General features: G+C 37.1%; 1 protein-coding gene across 2 annotated transcripts in view; it reads left to right on the top strand.

Annotated features, from left to right (window-relative positions):
- Positions 1-20,099, top strand: part of SH2D4B (SH2 domain containing 4B) — a 65,788-nt gene that overhangs the window by 28,348 nt on the left and 17,341 nt on the right. For both annotated transcript variants that reach the window (XM_068197294.1, XM_068197295.1), the window contains 3 exons: positions 1,788-1,932; positions 9,697-9,901; positions 10,940-11,067. In XM_068197294.1, the coding sequence (XP_068053395.1) occupies positions 1,788-1,932; positions 9,697-9,901; positions 10,940-11,067 (478 nt within the window). The remainder of the gene's footprint in view (positions 1-1,787; positions 1,933-9,696; positions 9,902-10,939; positions 11,068-20,099) is intronic.

Below are 20,099 nucleotides of genomic sequence, written 5' to 3'. Positions count from 1 at the left end.
AAAAGGTAGGATTTTTTTAGTTGGTATTGTTGCCTTCCATTAAGAACAAACTCTACCTGAATTCTAGTTTTTGGTGTGTGTGGGGGGGTGCTTTTTGTTTGTTTTTCTTAGACCCTTTCATCTTTTTACTAGCTACATTAAAAAACAAGCCCAAACTTACAACAAAACTCTTGTGTGATTCAGGGAAACTGCAGTGTGATTGATTTTTTCCTCTCTTCTCTATTTTAAGTTTACCTTGTGGTTTAAGATGTTGAATAGAAAATATTCTGATAACCCAGGATTGCTTCTGTGTCTATCCATCTTCCTGAAGGATACACTGAATATTGAATTTTTTTAGGTAGTGAAGCTAAGTGAATAAATATTCTCCTCAAAAGAATAAAGAACAGTTGATCTCATATTTTTTTTTCAAGAAGAGAATAGAACTATTTACTTGCAGCTAAAATGTGCAATCCCTAATTCTACAGAGATATTAAAAAAGATAATTCTTTTTTCTGAGGAAGCTGCTTGGCTTTGAAATGAGTGTTGTCTAAAAGCATTGACTTTTCAAAAATAATGAACTGTCCACTCAGCTCATGTTTTTAGGAGCCAGAAAATAATAATGGAAGGATGATGCTAGAAATAATCCAAGACAGTAGTGTTAAAACTGACTGAAGAACAATACTAGACTTTTATTTCTTAGAAATAGTAAGAGCAGTCTAATATATTGTTCATAGAACCATATAACATTAAGGGCTGGACCCTTAACCTTCCCCCCTAGAAATTTCATAGGATTAACATTTTGCAACAATCTACTTGGGTTTCCTGTACTTATAGTTTAGGTCAGGTAACTAGGTAGTAATCCAGGGTGATTTTACTCAGGGATTTATAAAAAAATTCTTACCTGTAAGTTTGTTACCCATAAGGGTATAGTGCTGGTTCCATTATAAAATTAAATAAAAACTGTTTTTATTTGTAATTCAAGTTATTTCAATAATATGAATAACACTTAATGAAGTTCAGTTTTGAGTTTTTAGTGGGCTTCAATTAAACTATATGATTTAAATCTGTTTCTTCACTACCTAAGAGATTTGGGAAAACTCATTGGAAAACAGATACAGATTCCTAGTTCTGCATTAATTAAGCTCCTATGTTATCCATAATATGAAGGAGGCCAACTGCAGAAGCAGTCTTTCTCAGATTTCCATCTCTTTTAAGGCTTTCTTGGAAGGGAACTTTTTTGGCATGTTACTCTTAGCTACATTTTACAAAGTGACTATTGTGTGCTGAAGGGCCTGCCTTTTCCTCCAGAATGTACTTATCTTAATTTCTGGAAAATATTATTCCCTGTGTTGGTTATGATGACACACTGGGACAGTTGCTAAACCAAGAACAGCAATAAATCAGTTCCTGAATTCTGAGGTTCTGTGTGTAGTGCTTGAAGGCAGCAATATCTTCAGTGGGGGTACGCATGAACTTAAACCAAGCTTTGCTTACAGGCTGGAGAATAGCACAGGCTTTGGTGCTATCTGATAAAATGTTTCCTGTATAGTTTTCAGATCTTAGATGCTTACATGTTCCTTATTCCTTTGATACCGTGGTCTCAAAATGTACTTGCCTCAGGAATTCCTAGGAGGTGGGAAAATCCAGGTGATGCCTGTTGTGAGTCGTAAGAAGCCCCAAGTTAGAAGAGATAGTGATTTGTCCAAGGTAATGCAGCTTCTCTGTGATAGGAAGCAACTGAAGCAGTGTCTCAGCTTTTGGCACATTCTTCCTCATTAGTCATTTCTGGCTTACTCCATTTTCCCCAGAAAAGAGAAGAAGAGGAAAGACAGAAAGGTGAGGAACTAATCAGGCAGCAGGAAGAAATCCGGGCAAAGGAGCTGTACCTGAGCCTCAAGCAAGCTCAGCAGCACAGTCAGCACAGCGACGATGACCAGGAGTGGGAAGAGCAGTGTGAGTAAAGCTACCTTCACAGCATTCCTGTATTTCTGAAAGCACATAAAAGGACACTTGCAGAATGGAGAAGGTGTGGCTCTTCTACCTAGAGCAATACAAAGTGCTGTATTATTTTGGTGGAAATTGCCAGCTTAAAATTACAAACAGAAGTTTTAGATTTCTTTCTGAATCTGTGTCAATGCCTTATAGAAAAGTTTTTGTGTACAATGACTGAGATAATTAAATTCTGTCTAAATGTACTTAATTAACAGTTTTGGCTTAGTAATAATAACTAAGGGCACAGTTATTTTGACAGCTTGCCCTCAGCTATCTTTGAAGAGATAAAATCTGTCTTCATCAGTATTTTAATTGCTTCCATATGGTAGTGGGGTGAAGCTATAAAATCAATGCTGAAATTCACTTAATTCCAAAAGATTACAGTAAATCATACTTAGATTGTTGCTCTAAAAAAATCACCTGATGATGATCTCATTCTATGGAAGTACTGTTCCATTTTAGACAGCCTGAAATTCTTTATCAATACCATAATTGTGATTGATTTCAGGTTTTTTTGGGTGATTTTTAAAAGTGTATAAGGAACAGAACAACTATATTATTATATAGATCTATACGTTAATACTTTAGATAAGTGAAGGTCCACATTATGAATAAATTTCAAAATATACAATTAGTTTATTTTATGGCTTTAGTCATCACTTCATTAATTCTTGAGGACTAATTAGTGAAGTGCTATTACCTGGAATTGATCTGATAATGAATCATTCTCTACAAGATGAATTAAATCTTTATGATACACTGGTGCCATTTTCCAAGCTCATAATAGGGTATGTTAATTTTGATCAATAAAACCTCTGCATATTACACTGTCAATAAAGATAATTATTTTCTGGAGAATGATCTGAATCCAGGTGTACATGTTTATATGGAAAGAAAAACTAACTTTCTGTATTTTGGGTATGTGAGTGTAAAACGAGTTGAGGAAAAAGTATCCCTTTAGTTCTGCAGAAAATCAACATCAGTTGGCAAGTCAGCATAGAAGATGGTATTATGATTGTACTTTAGGATTATTTTGATGCTATATAAGGAAAGAAAATACATTTCAATCATAATGTTAAAAGAAAAAAAAAATCCAGGTTACCTTTACATTGAAATAAAACAAAATACTACAAACACTACTGAAACCAGGTATCATTTTCTTACTATTGAATTAATGAGGTAACTGATGTTTTAAATGGTTGTCTCTGTTTTCTTGAGGAATGCTGTTTGTGCAGGGATAGACATCAAAAATGCAGAATTATAGAATAATTATGGGAGAAGGGAGGGAGGAAAGGAATAAGCTATGAGCTCTGTAATGGCATTTTTGGTCTGTTAACACACTTGTGAATGCATCACATGCTGGTGGGGATATTCTGCCACAGGTACTTTTTCTTGTGAAAGCTCTGGGGTATTCTGTATGCTCTGGAGGAATTCTGTCACCTCCAGTCTGTGTGCCTCAGTACCTGCAGCCTGTCCCCTCAGCCAGAGGGTGACTGAGAGGAGCTCAGGTGACTCGGAGCTGCTGAGCCTGGTCACCGGCAGTAGTGCTGTCAAAGCAGAGCAAAAGCTCAGCACCTTCTCTCCTGCTGCTGGGTTTGCAGCCTGCTATAAATTCTGTGCTGCCAGAGTTATGCTGTTAGCAGTAATTGATTTAGCTTTAAACTAACTGCAGACTAATGACTAGAGTGTACCATATCTTTGTTTATCCTCTTATGCTTATCTCAGTGTCTCAATTTATCCCCGCTGGTTTGAGGGCTCAGAACCGTGCTCCATTAGCAAATGGGCGTAACAACTGAAGATAGGAAGATGTAGTGTTTAGTGCTTTATTTGAGATCAGTTGCTGGCTGGTTTAGACTGTGCTAGCAAACATTGCACTGAGTTTCCTCAGGTGTATTAACATCTTCCATTTCCTTAACTTTACTACAGGAGCCAAAATGTGCAGCAGATAGGCAGTAAAAAATATTTGGAAGTGGGAAAATCTGAAATTGCTATGAATTGCATTAGTACTTCAGGTTCACCATATTTTTCCTTTTTTATTTCAGTTCCATTTTTTTTCTTTTTATGGCAATCTTTCCATTTTGTCTGCAAGTATTCCTGTGGGGCACTGAGAGGAAATTTATTGAAGTTAGGCAAAACTGTCTACAAGTCAGCTTTTCTAAATAATAAATAAATGCATGAATGCGTAAGATAATTACAAGCAGATGTAATATTTACATTTTTTGCCACTACAAACCTGCAGTGGATACCATATTGTCTATTAGGAACAATGCCAGGCTCCTTTGGGTCTTACCTTCTTGAAGTGAGCCCTGCCCTGTTCCACAGAGACAGGGCTCAGTGCTGCAGGGGAACTGTAGTGCTAGAGCAGGTACTGGGGAGAGGAACGTAGCAATGGTATTGATGACACTACTAATTAGTTTAGTAGATGGAATTCAGAATGTGATGGGGATTCATCTCTCCTCATCGCATTATCCCTCAGCTGTTTATTGCCAAGGCAATAAGCAAAGTGGTGCTAATATTAGTTTCTGTAGTTCGGTTCAGTTTGCCTCTGCTGTTTGCCAAAGAACAATAATGGCCCATAGAACTACTGTGTTAACTGAAATACATGATTTTAGGGCTTTTAATATACTAACTAACAAGTGTAGAATAACTCAGGAAATCGGTGCTAAAAGGGAAAAATGATGTTGTAAAAGCAATTACACACTGATTTCATATAAAAGATATGTATTGGGTATTTTAGAAGGCAGTTGTAAGATAGTAAGTCAAGCAGGGATATTGGTTGACAAGTGAAAAGATGAATACTGGAAGACTTATTCAGAGAGTCTACTGTTCAAAACTCTTATTTTTGAAACTGAAAAACAAAACTAAACTTGGATAGCAGAAGGTACATATTCTCATTAGTTTTGGACATTTCTGTGTGCTGTCCCATTTTTAGGTTTCTAGTTTATTTAAGTGTGACCTCTCTTTGAGAAAGCAAAAAAAGAATCTGTGAAACATGATAGAAAAAGCTGCAGCACAAATATTCATCTGACTGAATATTTTAAAAGGCATTCTGTTAATACACTTACAAAGCCCTGCAAACTGCATCAGGCAGGGAAGTGCTCAGATACCATATGACCAGCTTTATTCATCTCCTGAACAAAATTATTCCAGTAAAAATGAAGACAGAGATGAGTGAGTTGATTTATTCTTTTGCCTTTCCCCGAGCACCTACTTTTGGTCTCTCTTGGAAGAAGGGATACCAGGCTGACTCAATATTGCTTCTTTTATATTGTTGTATTTTTATGTTCTTCTACAAATGTGTCCATGAATTTATTTTTGTCCGACTTTTAAAGAAATTCATTGGGTATTTATGTTCCCTAAAAATTCAAGTGAGTTTACTGGCAGGAACATTGATAAAATGCTGAATTTTAAAGTGAGTGCTCCCCAGTTTAGCTATGCATTAACTAAGCAAGTGCTCAGCCTTACATATATGTGCCCTCTGAACTCCAACAGGTCTCACAGTGCATTGTTGAACAGAAATGAGATTATTCACATGCTTTCAGACAAGGTTGCTGAACTGAAGCCATATTGCAGAGCATTTGTGGGAAGTTATATTTTCCACTTAGGAAAGGGAAAAAACACTGAGTGATTTGTATGTGTACTTCAGAAAATCTGAAGATTGAATTTTATGTATTAGTTAGTAATTTTGAATAGCTCATAAACAAGCTTTCAAAAATTTTTAACACGAGGGAAAGCTGAAACAAAAAAAAATTAAAATTACAATGGATATTTATAGCATATGTTTGGGTTTTTTTAGCTTTCACATATCTGACTGTAAATCAAAAATAGATTGATTTAGAAAATAGATTATAGAAAATTGAGAGGCCTTAGATTTCACAAATTATTTTATCAAGTTCAGCTACAGTGCAGCATGAATTAATCCTCATCTATATCAAAAGATTTGGTACTAGAACATTGCCATGACTGCTAATAGGGATTTCTCAATCCTAAGAAAATATAGAAGAAAAAAGACACCTTAGGTTAGTATAGAGAAAGAATAGATTCTCATAAACTGTTCATGGAAAACAGGGCGAACCCAAGCCAACCCTTGGAGGACACAAAGAGAGCCCCTGAATACCCAGCTTTGTGGTTTGCTCTTTGTTGTTAAGAGGATGTTCACGCTGCATGTCCCAGAGACATGTTTGAACTATTCATTTCTAGTAATGACAACCAGATAATGATGGCAGAATGGACCAGTCTTGGATGTATTTGCCAGTTTTCCAGGAGGGCTTGGTCACCCATTTTTGGCCTGCTGTGCTGAGGCTGCAATCACAATGGTACACACCTCTCTGAGCAGCTCAGGCATTTCTACACGAGCTCCAGTTCCAGGAGGGCTGAAATGTTTTCATTTTATGAGCACTGGAGGATGTACCTGTTGTTGGTGCTACCAAGCAAGAAGAGAAATCCAGTCTTGGAGCTGGTCTTGCAGGACCTGGCTCAACAGTAGATCTCCCATGGGCTTGGCAAATTCCTAATTTTCCCACCTCGTCAGTCCTTTCATTATTCCATGAAATAAAAGAAAGATGTAAGAGTATGTAAATTATTATTTGTAGTAATTCTTTATGCTAGACATATGGATCTGTTGTGGTGATTTGGAGCTTTTAGGGTTTTTTCCAGATATCTAATCTCTCCACTGAGAATACTGACTAACTACACTACTAGTGTTTTTCATAGGGGTCATGCCAGAAGTAAATTTACTGTAAAAGGATAGCCAGCTAAGAAAATGAATCTGTTTCTACTTAAGTCAGTACTAGAAGTCCTGACTACTTGTGCTTTTTTGTTACCAGAACGGTTATGACATATCTTAAAACACAAGTAATGTAGGATTTTGGCTTCTTCTATCTTAAAATATTTGTGCTAGACTTGATGCAGACATAAAATTCTCCCTCCTAGAGATGGTTCAAAGCCATAAAGAAAAATATGAACAGTAATGAAATTATATTGTAAGAAAAACCTTCTACAAAAATACATCCAGATTTATCTTCAGATTCTAAGTGACTTTCTCAAGATAGATAAATTTGTGGGAAGTGTCAGTATGGGAGGATGGTTCATGTGGTATATATCATTTTGTCTGCGATGTAGTGAAAAACTTTTCTGTAGATTCCTGACTGTGATGGTTTTATCCCCAATACTATTTCTAGTCACCAAACATGGTTATTCATGCCAGTGACTTTGATTATTTGCTTAAAAAGCCCCTTGACCAATCAGAGATTAAAAGAAACTTAGGAAAACCTAGGAACACAGGTTCACAGTTGAAGCTGTACTAATCAGCTTGTGGAGGAAAGAGAATGATGTTTTTGGGAGTAACTACAAGGAAGGGGATAGGGAGAAAATCAGGAGTCCAGTAATGAGAAAAATGGATTAAGAGATCTTATGCATCCCTATGTTTAGTGATACAATTCAGATATCTCCACTGGGAACTTTCAATAAAAATTCTTCATAACGTGAAAGAGATGATTCTGTCTATAAAATCTCAATATCTATTTGCAGCCTTCCCCATCCTTATGTGTACACAGAGACATACACCCATTTATGGGTATGTACATACAAATTTAAACACACATACATACATGTATATGTCTGCATAGAGAGGGCTGCATGTCCTACTTTCAAAAGGTTTTCTGAATATTGATATTTAACAGTTGCAAACTATGCTATCTCACCTCATAAGTTTGTGATAAGAAGTACTAAAGTTGATAGTTTGGGAAAAGATAGTCTGGGTCACTAACTTCTAATGGTACAGATTTTTTGGCTAGCAAAAATACAATAGGAATGACTATTGAAAAGAGTGCCTATTATTGAGGAAAGAGGGGCATGAAGGGGCTTGCCTTTCTCATTGCCAGCCCGTACATCAGTAGAAAAGAGTCCCAGAAAGCTCCAGGCAGTCTGCCCTCAATCTGAATATTGTGATGGTGACAAACAGTTACAACAGATGGTGACAAAGCTGCATCACACTCATCTTCCTTGCAGTCTCTCCTTGTGATGTAAGCACAGAGTTCATCTTTAAAGTGACCATTACTGAATGGCTTTATAAGGGGTAAATCACAGAAATACTGGAGCCATTGAAGCACTATATGTAAATGACATTATCTACCCTTAAAAATAACAATCTCTAAGATAAATAGTGAAGTCGGTTACTTGTATTTTCTGTGCTGTGCATTTGTTTGTTACTGTGTTTAGCCAAAACTTCAGGGTATGTAATTAAGTGAAACTGATGTCCTGCCAGTTGTATACATGTGAAGCATCTATGACTCGTTTATTATGCTATCTTGATGAGCTTTTAGTCCTGCATATCTTTCTGCTTATGATAATACTATATAATTCCAAGCTTAAAGGTCTTTTCCCTTTCCCTCATTTGCCCACAAGGTTTTATTTAATTTCATTTGGCTTTGAGTGCTTTTATTTCTTGATTCCATTAAACAGTCTTAGAATTTGGGAGTCAAATCCAGTTATACTTCTGCTTGCTTTAAATTGGGAGTGTAAACAAACCAGAGGGATGCAAGCAGACTAATGAAATGCAGCTATCTGGTATTATATCATGCATTCCTAGTCACAGGTACAGTCATGGGGGAGTAGGAAATGGAGTGTTCACTTTATGAACTGGGTATGATCTAAGCCAGGATAGTCATGGTAGGATTGATAATTGCTACTGGAGGCCATAGCTAGCTTCTTTAATATTTGCTTCACTGCATGTTAAAGGTTTGTTTTGCACTGGAATAATTTGCCTGCCTGCAGTTATTTGTGACTCAAAAACATCATCCAAATGGGGCTTGAGGCACCAGAAAAGAACTGTTAGACGACAAATATTTACAGTAGAATTCTTGGTGCATTTAAATTATACCATGTCAAAGACAGAATTGTTGGAATATTAACTTTAAAATTAAGAAGCTTTAGTGAAAGATGCCTGAGCCATAGTGGCCAGAGCAGCAGTCTCATTTCAGGTTACAGAAATGGGTAACTACCTGGTCAGTGCCATGGTTAGATGTGTTTTAAATCTTCCAGTACAAGTTCTGGTTCTCTATATACAATTTCAGAGACTGAAGTGTGAGGCAGCCCCATCCATAGCATCAACATGCCCTTTCCAATGGCTGTTAATTTATCCATTGTTACTGAAACCATTTTTAGACTGCGAATTTCAAGTTGGAAATATCTGTGACTATAAGTACCATGACAAAGATAGCATATGTCTTTCAGAAAGCAAACAGCACTGACAAAATGCAGCCTACATGTCAGTTTTTGTAATGGTAAATTTTGGGAGTTGACCCTTCAATTCTAGTTATGTTCATAGTGGCCAAGAACACTGCTAGACGCAGACTTAATTTAAAGCAGTAATTAACATCCTTTCTTGAAACATAGAACTTGGTGCACTTCCAGGGGAAAAGATGTCCCCAAGCAGAATTTCTCTTATTACAGCCAAAAGAAGTGTCAGATTTAATCACAATATGTAGAGGCTCAGTTATTGCCAGTAGTGGTCAGATCATTGATAATTTGAGTTGTCTTCTAGAAGTGGGCCTGTGTGTGAAGCATCAGGGAAACCATCCAGTTATCTGCCTTCTGTAACGTGTCGCAATTTTTACATTCTTAAAATCAGCTCATGTAGGAATAAGGGCACTAAGCTGCTCTGTAAGCAGAGGGCTAAATGGCTGTTTGAATTTCTAAATCTCTTCTCCCGTTCATTCGACCCAGTGCGCCGCTCCAAGGCTGCCGACGAGGAGAGGAGCCACAAAGCGCGCAGGGCGCGGGATGAATACCGACGGCAGTCCCTGCGTGCCATCCAGAAGGGAAGAGTGGCTGGCCTGAGTAATTTGTTCCAGGGGACAAACCTGAGCAATGATCGGGAGATCAAACTGAACAACAGTGCGAGTCCTTTGCTGTCTCCTGCTGCGTCCAGGTTGGTTTGTGCTGGAGTGGGTTTGAAAGAGTTTTCTCTTGGATTGCTCCTTCTCCAATCCCCACCATTTCGACAAGCTATTTCTTCAGGTTTTGGGAGTCCTCAGTCTTGCTATTTCCTGATGATAAGAAAAAAGAATGTTTAAAGGAAAAGAAAAACACATTTAATGCAAACTAAATGTCATTTATTTTCAGGCTGATTTCTTAGAATTCACAGAGATGACTCCTTGAGAAGACAGTGTGAGATCAGTATGTGAGGCTGAAGTTCAAATGGACAAATTCTTAGGCAAGTTTTAAGCGTCAAGCCTAAAACTGCCTGCTGCCTAAAGGCTTTTTTTTTTTTTTTTAACTGAGAGCAGTCCTAAGTTTCAGAGGCTTTTAGTTTTTTCTGGCTTTTTTTCAGGCAAAACCAAGCATTTTGGTATTTATTAATCTTTCATTTGATTATTTAGGGAGCACAGTTAATCGCAGGAGAGGAGAAGAATTCAAACAGGAGGATGATTCCTACTAATTAAAACACATAGAAAGTAGTAGAAGGAGTAAGGCAGGCTGTCAAGTAGAGAATGCAAAGGAAACATAAAAGTTTAAACTAAACATTCCCTCTATTGTGCTCAGTGGTTCTTGTTTGGAAACAGAGTGTATTATAGCTGATACTGATTTAGAGTTTTTTTGCCAGTAAAAAGTAATATACTCAAGAAAAAAGAATTGCTTGTCAATATTTACATTGGAATAAAAATGAGGTGAAAAAGGAAAGCTGACTGAAAAGGCCATTGTGGTAAATTATTTTTTCAATTTAAGTTATGTAAGAAAATGTTTAAGGTGCCATTGCAAATATAAAAATCACACTACTGTGATTTCCATAAAAACACAAAGTAAATTTAACAAATTTTAAAAAGTTAAAGTTGTTCAGTGAGTTGTACTGAGCAGAAGTTATGCTGACCATTTTGCAGCTGTATGTTTTGTAAATACGTAAAAAGAGACTATTATTTATGCTGTCCCTTGTTTTCACACACTGCTGATGCTCTGTCTTTGCATGCAGTAACATCTGGGAGCGCCCTTCTCGGCCCTTCTCGAGAGACGTCATCATTCGCTGGTTCAAGGAGGAGCAGATCCCTCGGCGGGCTGGCTTTGAGAGGAACACCAACAGGATTGCTCAGTGGTTCCATGGTAAGTCCCAGATCTCTCATTTTGTTTATAACAGAGCTGTGAGCATTCGCTCAGGAAATTCATTTGCCAGCTTCCATTCCAAAAAGCAAAATCTACTGACATGGTAAAACAGAGTTCCTGTTAAAACAAGACTTTTGCATCTTTCCTACTATTAGCATGCAATTTCCTCATTTTCTTTTTGCTAATTAACTAGACTAATTTGGGACTCATATCACCAAAGCTTTTTTCAGGACTATTTTGGCCAAAATATATTTGCTGCAAATTAGCAAGTCAAGCGAGAGTAGTGAGACCAAGATACGGTGAGAGGTACTCCAAAATTTAGTGGCAAATAGTGGCACAGTGATATGGTATGTGGATGAGTAACATTCAAGTTTTGATTTACCTGGTTTGCAAGAATGACTTGAACTCATATCTTTTTAATCATTGTTTTACTTTACTATATAAACTGGGGGAGCATTTTTTATTTCTTGATTTCTTTTGCAAACAAATATTGTTAATTTTTTTTTCCTCAAAAATAATTGAGAATGTATAATTTTAGGCAGTTTTCCTGAGATGGGACATGTGCAGATCCAAAATTTGCTGTCTTATCTGCTGGAGTTGCTAGCATCTCTGTGATTTTTGCTTTGTATAGCATTTGCAATGCAACTGAATCTTTGATATAAAATTCACAGGTAAGATGTCTTATTTTCATAGGTACAAGCAATGATCTTTATATTCAGTATTCTTAGACATTAAAAAAAAAAAAGAGTTCTGGTTTAATAGCTGACATAATTGAGGGACCAACAAGACTTTAAAGTTAATTTTTTTTTTCATTGCTGCTTTGGATGAGTCTATTGCTTTGTTCAAAGCACTAAGCTGACCCTCATCTGATTCATGATTCTCTTAGGCTAAGATGAAGATGTGTGGGCATTCTAAAGTGAGTCAGGCAAGGAAGATTTCTGAATAAGTTTAGTGTTTCATATATTTCAGATTTCTGTTTATGATACACAAATCCTTATGTGTTAAAAGACATCAACAAGCTGCTATTTTCATTGGCTTAATTGGTCAAAGACACTGAAGTCAGTCATGTAGAGCTTTTAAATTCCAAATACTTTCATTTCTTATGAACGGTGATGCAGACAGTGTTGTTTGTTTCCTTAGGGAAGACATTTGGTGTGGTTGCTTTCTGAGAGACAAACTGATTAAAATTTAATTTGTGGACATTTGCCAGACGTGCTTCCAACCAGGATCTTTCTGTAGGATCCAATGATAGATGTTTTCCCTGTGTGTGGGAAGGTCACATCCATATAAATTCATGTGAGGAGTTACAAATGTAATTTATGCTTAAAGTTAAGGAGGTATCTGGGCTTGAGCCAATGCTTGTGCAGTCTTTCTACTAATTTTGGTGGCTTTTGGATTAATTTGTTAATCACTGAAAGAATTGAGACATTCATGATCATTCTTTAATTTCCCAGGTCATGCTCTTCATATCTTGAGAAACTGAATGCAACGACTTATAAAAGGGAGAAAAGTACCTAATTTTTCCTTCTCTCACCCAAAGAGCCTGACGAAGACACCCAGCCTAAAGCTCAGTAGTTTTCTTTGCAGGGACTCCCGTGAGTGCTGTTTTGCTACCTATTTGCTGCATGAGTTGTTTTGGCTTTTGCAGCTCTGGTCAGATTAATTTTTACAATTGTAAATTGTGAACAACTCAGCTGCCTTGTAACTCTTCTGCAGTGGTGGAATCTAAAGAGGTTATTACAGGTGCAATAATTAGAGTTTGGTAGTGTTATCTGGTGTCTGTGTTACAGTTTGTAATGGACACAAACTCTGAGGAAAATCAAACAAACAGAATCACAGATGCTGAGTTGGAAGGGACCCACAAGGATTATCGAGTCTGACTCCTGGGCCTCCTGTTATTTGTATTCAGGGAACCAGGATACATTATGAATTATTTTTGTCCATGAACAAATATACAGCAGAATATATTTGACTTGTATAAGAAATTGGCACTACAAATGAAAGCCATTCTGCAAAACCCAGAATTACAGCTGACAACTCGAGCCACTGGGTCACCTCAAGCATCTCTCACAACAGGTATAATCAGGTCCTTCACATCCTTGAGCAACTTCTGTATTTTACTATATCTCAGTTTTGGACCATAAAATGGGAGTTTAATATTCTGCCTCACGTTAAGGTTTTTTTGAATGCAATGCACTAAGAGGGCTATTGCAGCAGTACTGGAAAAGTAGATACTGGTTTATTACAGAATTACATGCTTTTGCCAGGGTCAGTAGAGCTTGGCTTGCCTGCTTTGACTGTCAGGCTGTCCAGCTTTTTAGCTGAAGTTAAGCATTAGCTGATTCACTGTCTTCAAATTGTACTGTGGACATATAACTTATTCTAGTTATGCAGAGATGAAGCTTTGAGACAGATGTGTGTAGCTAAAGTAGCAAAGTACAAATCATAATGCAAATGTCTTTATCCTTAAATATTTGGCTTATTTTCCACTTTAAGTCATCAAAACAATCTGGATTTCATTTAAAAATACACATTGTCTGGGGCATTTTCATGGTACATGAAACACGGTAACATATGGCATGCTTAATGTACCTGAAGTTTTCCTTTTGTCTTCATTTGAAGAATCACTACAAAGTGTTTCATTTGAAGCAGGGTAGTAAAATCTGTACAACAAAAGATCTTTCAAATCAGAATATTTCTTTCTTTATTCACAAAAAGTTACTTCTTAAATAAATATCAGCTTCAACTTCATCCATCTCTATTTGTCTCTTGAAATTATCATCAGTTATCTAAATTCCAGCAGATGTTTTTTAGCTCTTTGAAATAGGCTTTACTGTTTTCTTCATTAAAAAAGTAGACATGTTAAGGATACAAATTATAACATACAGCCAAATTCCAAATGTAAATTCAATTATTTTTTGCTCAGTTTGAATAACAGATCCCTGCCAAAACCCAGTTCATTTTCCCTTTCAATCTAGAATGATTTTAAGTTTGCAAAGAAAAATAAATTTCATATCCATTTTCAAATGTTTTATATAAATTAAACTCAACTTTAATTCTGTCCTAAATCTTAAAATTATGATATGATCTTTACTTCATTTGGGTTGTGAAGCAATGAACCTTTTTTTAAAGCAGCTTATGCCCACTTTATGACCACAGTGCTCAATGCTCAATTCTCAAATGATTAAAATGGAGAAGAATCAGAGCAATTGATTAAGGTATCACCAGGACTGTCTTGGGATTTAATGTAATCAGTGTCTATTTCTTTTGTATTGTCTAATAGTTGCCTTAGGTTTGAGTAAAAAGAAATATTATTTAATTTTTTTGACTATAAAAACTAAGAAATTGGTCTAAATTTAATTAAAGGTAAATTCTGTACAGTGTGATAACCAGAAAGTTAATAATTGTATTCTGATTTCCTACCTGCTAACTGATGAGTATAAGCATATGAATCAAACCTTTATGGGCATCCTAATGTTGTATCGAGTTGTATGAAGGGTTTAGGTTAATTTCAGTTAAGAGCATTCTTTGCCACAATCCCAGTTGCTGATAGTCTTTGATAGCAGGAAAGTAAATTGGTGTTTAGGATGGGAGAGCTGTCTCTCAAACAGGAAAGGGGGATACATTCCTTTTTTGGCAAGTTTAGCTTTGAACTGGATTTTTCTTTTTAAACCCCTGTGGGAACCATGCCAAGTAAAGGGAAAGTTATCAGTGTTCCCTATAGTTTGAGGAATTCTGCCAAACTACCACAGACATTAGCAAGTTGTAGTTTTCAGTTTATTGCAGGCATAAGACCCATATGGATAGAATTCTGTATGGCAACAATACTAAAGACCCTTCCTCTGCTAAGTATTTAACAAAATGTTGCTGGTGGCTAAAACATGTACTATCTCCATATTTGCTCTTTCATTTGTCCTTTAACCTTTCTAACCTTTATTTTGTGCTTGCAGTCTGTTTCAGCACTTTTTTTTTCATTCCAATTACTTTGTCAGCTGTTATTTTTGATAGTTTTGATATTTTTAACTTCAGATGTTAGACTGCTCACCCTTACATACTTTGATCTACATTTGGTTATTTTCTATTCAGAATATAGAATATAGGTTATTTTCTATTCAGAATATATTGGTCTTTGCAGAGGGTGTTGATCTTGAAATATTTCCCCAGCTTTAGTTGAGAGCAATGTTTTATTATTGTTTCTGTTTATACACAATATTGCAGGAATCTCTCAGGTATGTAGCGAGCATAGTACAGAATTTATTCATTGCCTGTTTGTGGGTGGCTGTGAGCTTGTTTGCCAAGCATCTGCTGCAGCACTATCATATCTCCACTTGCCTTCAGGTTAAAAGGAAAGTTCAGAGGCTGATATCACAGATCTGGAAACACGACGTAGTTGCCCTAAAGGCTGTACCTTTAATATGTAATTGCAGGAGCATGGGTGCTATTGTGGAGAACCATTTCACCAGGTGAAGTCAGAGTGGTGGAGCAGTTAAGGGAGTGGGGAGCTGTGGAGGAGCTGATCAGAGCAGATCTAAGGATGGATTGAAAGAATGCTGAGAGATGCAGGAGCTGAATAATCTCTGAGGTCACGAGAGCCAGGGAAGAAAATTTTCAGTTTATCAGGAAAGTGCTGCAAACATGTTTACAGATCAAGGTTTAACCTCAGATGGCTAATGCTGTTTTCAGGAAGAAACTTGTTTTCAAGAGCAAAATCTAGCAAAAGAGTGATAATGGTTCTGCAAATCAGGTGTTCTCAGTAAAGGAGATATTTTTGAAAGTCTATTCATTATGAGTCCTTGAACAACAGCAAGGACATTGGGCACATTCATATAGTTGAACTGTGGGAAATATTATATATAGCTTGTATTGTAATATTTTTAAAGGACACAGAAATGGCAGTGGTTTGTTTGAAGAACATCTAACAGTGAAAAGTTTGCTGCTTTGAGCACAAAAGCATGTTTTTTCTTTTGCTCTTGAAGTTTTCTTCTGCTCTTCCAGTTCTTAAATACATGCATTTTAGGAAGATGTAAAGCAAGTTTTGTAAATCTAGAAGAAGTACAGTCTTGTTGATATTAATGGTCTATTTTCTAATTCACTGCTTTATCATTATTTAGGTTTTACATCTACTTGAAAAAGTCTGCATATTGACTATTTGCTTGAGTAAACTGAGCCCTAGGGGTCTTTTTCTCTTCTAGAACTGTAGCTGATGATAAAAAGATACAAAGTTTGTTAAACATCTGATTTCACTGAGAGATTTTCACTGTCTTCCACAGGACTAAATGATACAAAAAAAATAGCTATATGCAAGGTTTGGTATCTAAAATGTTCTGTGGCTGGGAAACATCTGGAATGGAATCAGAGAATTCCTGACTCAAATGTAAATTGTGACTATCAATGTACCTGTTGCCCACATTTGCAGGACAGATCCAGTTCTCTAATCTATGCAAGTAATGAAGAAGGGGAAGTGAGATTAAAAAAAAGGGTTACAGAATATAAACATTTATTTTGAACCATTGTCTGGGAAAGATTAAAGATAAAGGATACTTTCAAGATGATAGATTTAGAAAAGATTATGTCTTACTTCCTTTATTAAAAAGGTAGAGTTCTCTGTTCTCTGCCAGTCAGTTCTCAGAGAGCATGGACACAGTTGTGATCAGCAGTTCAAATATCTGTAGGCTTTTTGACTTGTGGCTGCTGCAGGGATACAGCCAAGTCAACACAGGCTGCCAAATATTGCCACCTGGTTGATATTGTGCAAAACAAGTAATGCCACAGTCAATTAGTATCAATCAGCATCCCCAGTCTGTGTGGTTTTCTCGGAAAACTTAGGTAGGAATTGAAGTTACCTTTGTCGAGAATCTTGGCAGGAAGAACAGATATGGAATAAGTTTGGACACAAAATTACACTCTCATCATATAAGGCTACATTAGAAAACGTGTTGAGAAGTACAGTTGGGCCTGAGTGGGAAGGCGTGCTCAGCTGTCACCTCTGTTGCCCCCATCCTGTGGTTACACAGAGCACAGGAGTTTCCAAGGCTGCTTAGTCCTGTGCTTTCCCCCACTGCTGAATTGAGGCACAGAATGTCTCAGTGGTGCTGCAGGATGAATGAGAGCCCTCTGGTGTATGATACAGAGGGGTTGCTAAACCCTCCATGAGGCTGGAAAATCTGTCTTGCATTTGAAGGACTGAGGATTGGCTCACACTGGGTTTGTATCATTGCCTTTAAATAGTAACACTATTGTAATTTTACTTCAGAATTATTATAAAGCAGTAATTTTTATAACCTACACGTACAGGTTTTAATGCAGCACCAGACATTAACCAGTTTGTCCTTGCAGTTTTATATCTATTTTTCAAAGATCACACAGTATTTGGAGTTAAGTGTTGAGGTCCTATGGTGGATTCTGGTACTTGATTATTTTTGTCCTAAGTCAGACCCATAACATGAAAAAATCCAAAAGATTCTTCAGCTCCAATTCAGCTCTCAGCTCCTTTTTTAAGAAATGAGAGGTGTTTTTCTGTTTTCTGAGAAATAAGATGATCCTTTACACACTAATTCATTCCACTTAGGTCATAATGATTTTCTCAGTCTGTCAGTTCTTTTGAAGGCTTTGGAATTGTTTTTCTTACACCATTAGAGTTCCAAAGTATCTACGCAGACAGGTTATTAGCAAACAAAATAAATGTTTTAGACTCATGGCTCCTCTTGGAAGGGAGCAAAGTATCAAAGTGAGGTAATGTGAGCTGTAACACACTGCAAGGAGAAAGGAAGCACAAAAGAACAGCAGGGAAATTGTAGAATGAGGCAGTTGAATAATTAATGTAAATAGGCTAATTGCTAATGTGAAATGAGCTTTCTTATTCTTTTACAATACATTGTCCTTCTTGACTGCTTTTTAACTGGAAGCTATATTCTAAAGATTTGGCACATTCTGCAGATAGTGGGCAGCAATTTTTCTTAGCAGGTATGGTAGACATTTAAAATGAGAGATAATAAAGAACATGTGAGCACAAAGGGGAAACAGGTGTGCTAACAGTTTCATTGACACAAACAGGTCAGGTACAGAGCCCAGACAGTGCAGGGTTAGTTGAAAATAATATTTTTTAAAAAGAGGCTTTTCAAATTTGTATCAGGCAGTTCTTTGCATAAGTGAAGAATATTGAGCAACTTTTTCAGAGTTTAATCCCAGGTGAATTTACTGAAAGAATATTGAAAATCAAATTCCTTTGCATTTTGAAGACATCTTCCCCTTTCACTTAAAACACTTTTGAGATCTTCTCCATCTGCTGCTGTTAGAGCATGCCATTGTGAGCAATTATGATTTTGCTTAGTAAGCCATCATAGTAGCTTACAGTATTTACCTGTATTTTTTCACTACAATTCTGTCTCCATTTTGAGCTGGTCTGTGTGTGAGTACATTTCTCTGTTACTGCAGCTCCTTTAGGCTTTATCACATTACATAAAACAAAGAGAGGTGCATCTGGACAGAAAGCTCTGCTGTTAGTGCTTAGATATGAAGAATTATTTATAAAAACCATGTGATATAAGAGCAAAAGTTATTTGGAAGAAATCATATGTAAAGACATAAAAGTCACATTTTACACAAAATAATGAGTGTTACACATAAGTAAAAAGCCCAGACATCTACAAAGGTTGCTGATAGTAAGACTGGAAGGGATTATGATTATTTGATGGTGACAAAAGCAAATGCAGAAGGCCTTATTCATCTGCCAGAAGCCTGAATCTGAGCAGTGGTACCCTTTTACAGGCACTGTAGTCTGGTCCTTACCTGCTGAACCATGCTTACTCCTTCCTGTGGCATTGTGGATGTGTCAGTTGGACTTTATTAATGCACAAGGCACTTTTAGATACCAGTCACTACCAGCACAAGACATTCAGCTCATACTGTGCACCTTTAAGTGCTGTGTCTGTTTGTTTCCTGATCACTCCCTCTAGCATACCACAGGTATCCTGTGCAGAACCTTGTTAGTCCTGGATGAATTGCTCATATCCTGCTTATTGTTAGTCTATATCTAAGTGTCTATCAGCCATGCCTGCAGCTCTTGTTCCTTCGCCTGCACACTTACAAGAATGTGCTTTCTCTTTCACAAGCTCCTGTATATTTTTTCATCAACTTATGACAGACTGAGTTATAGTTATTATTTTATCTATTTAAAGCCCCGCAAACATTTGCAGACCTGAGGTCAGTAAATTTCCTTGATTTCCTGGAACCTGGATGCCTTATTGGTCCTTCTTCTTGCTCTGCTAAGCATTGAACCTGCAGTCCTATTCATCCAGCCTCAAGGGGAAAGATTACAAGTTATTATTTTTCAGCTCCTCTGAAGTAATACTATTTTCCTGTTAAGCAAAGACAGCTCTCTCAAACAGGGTGCCAGCAGGTATTGTGTATAGTCATGCAGGGGGAAAAGTGTGGGTCTCAGTGAAAATATGTTGCTGGTTTAGCTTAATTCCAGTTCACCCAGTTAGAAGCAGATCATGACACTTGAACTATTTTCCCTGCAGGAGGTAAACAGTAGGAGATGGTAGAGAAAGAAAGGGAAGAGATTTCTGTGACTGCAGGCAACTAACCTGTGTGTGTGTCACTGCACTGTGTGCTGCTGGCATGGAGGCAGAATGGGATGGAGTGAGGGAGACAGAAATTTGCCTTTCCCTTGCAAACATTAAAGGAATGACAGCTTCCTTCCCTTTTCAATTTCAGAAAGGTCAGTTCTTCCTTCTTCTCCTGGCCTTTCAGGGAATGGGATTGTCAAATCACAAACTCACAACTCTTTTGAAGACGAAAATCCCCAAAAGAGCCATGCAGGTTGGCACACTGATTGGCATTGGCTCTGACTGCTTCAAACCCTAGCTCTCTATCCAAGATTAACGTCCATAATAAAATACACAAGAGTTCTTAATCCACTGTGGAGAGGACTCAGATCTAAATTACATATAATTCCATGGGCCATTCTGCCACTGCTGCTACCACTGCTTCTTACAATTAAACACAGCATGGACCTTTCATGAGTGCAT

This window comes from Anomalospiza imberbis, chromosome 8, assembly GCF_031753505.1.
Source record: "Anomalospiza imberbis isolate Cuckoo-Finch-1a 21T00152 chromosome 8, ASM3175350v1, whole genome shotgun sequence".
NCBI classification, from domain to species: Eukaryota; Metazoa; Chordata; class Aves; order Passeriformes; family Viduidae; genus Anomalospiza; species Anomalospiza imberbis.
Note: the sequence above shows the minus strand (reverse complement) of the source record. Positions and strands in the feature narration are given on the sequence as shown.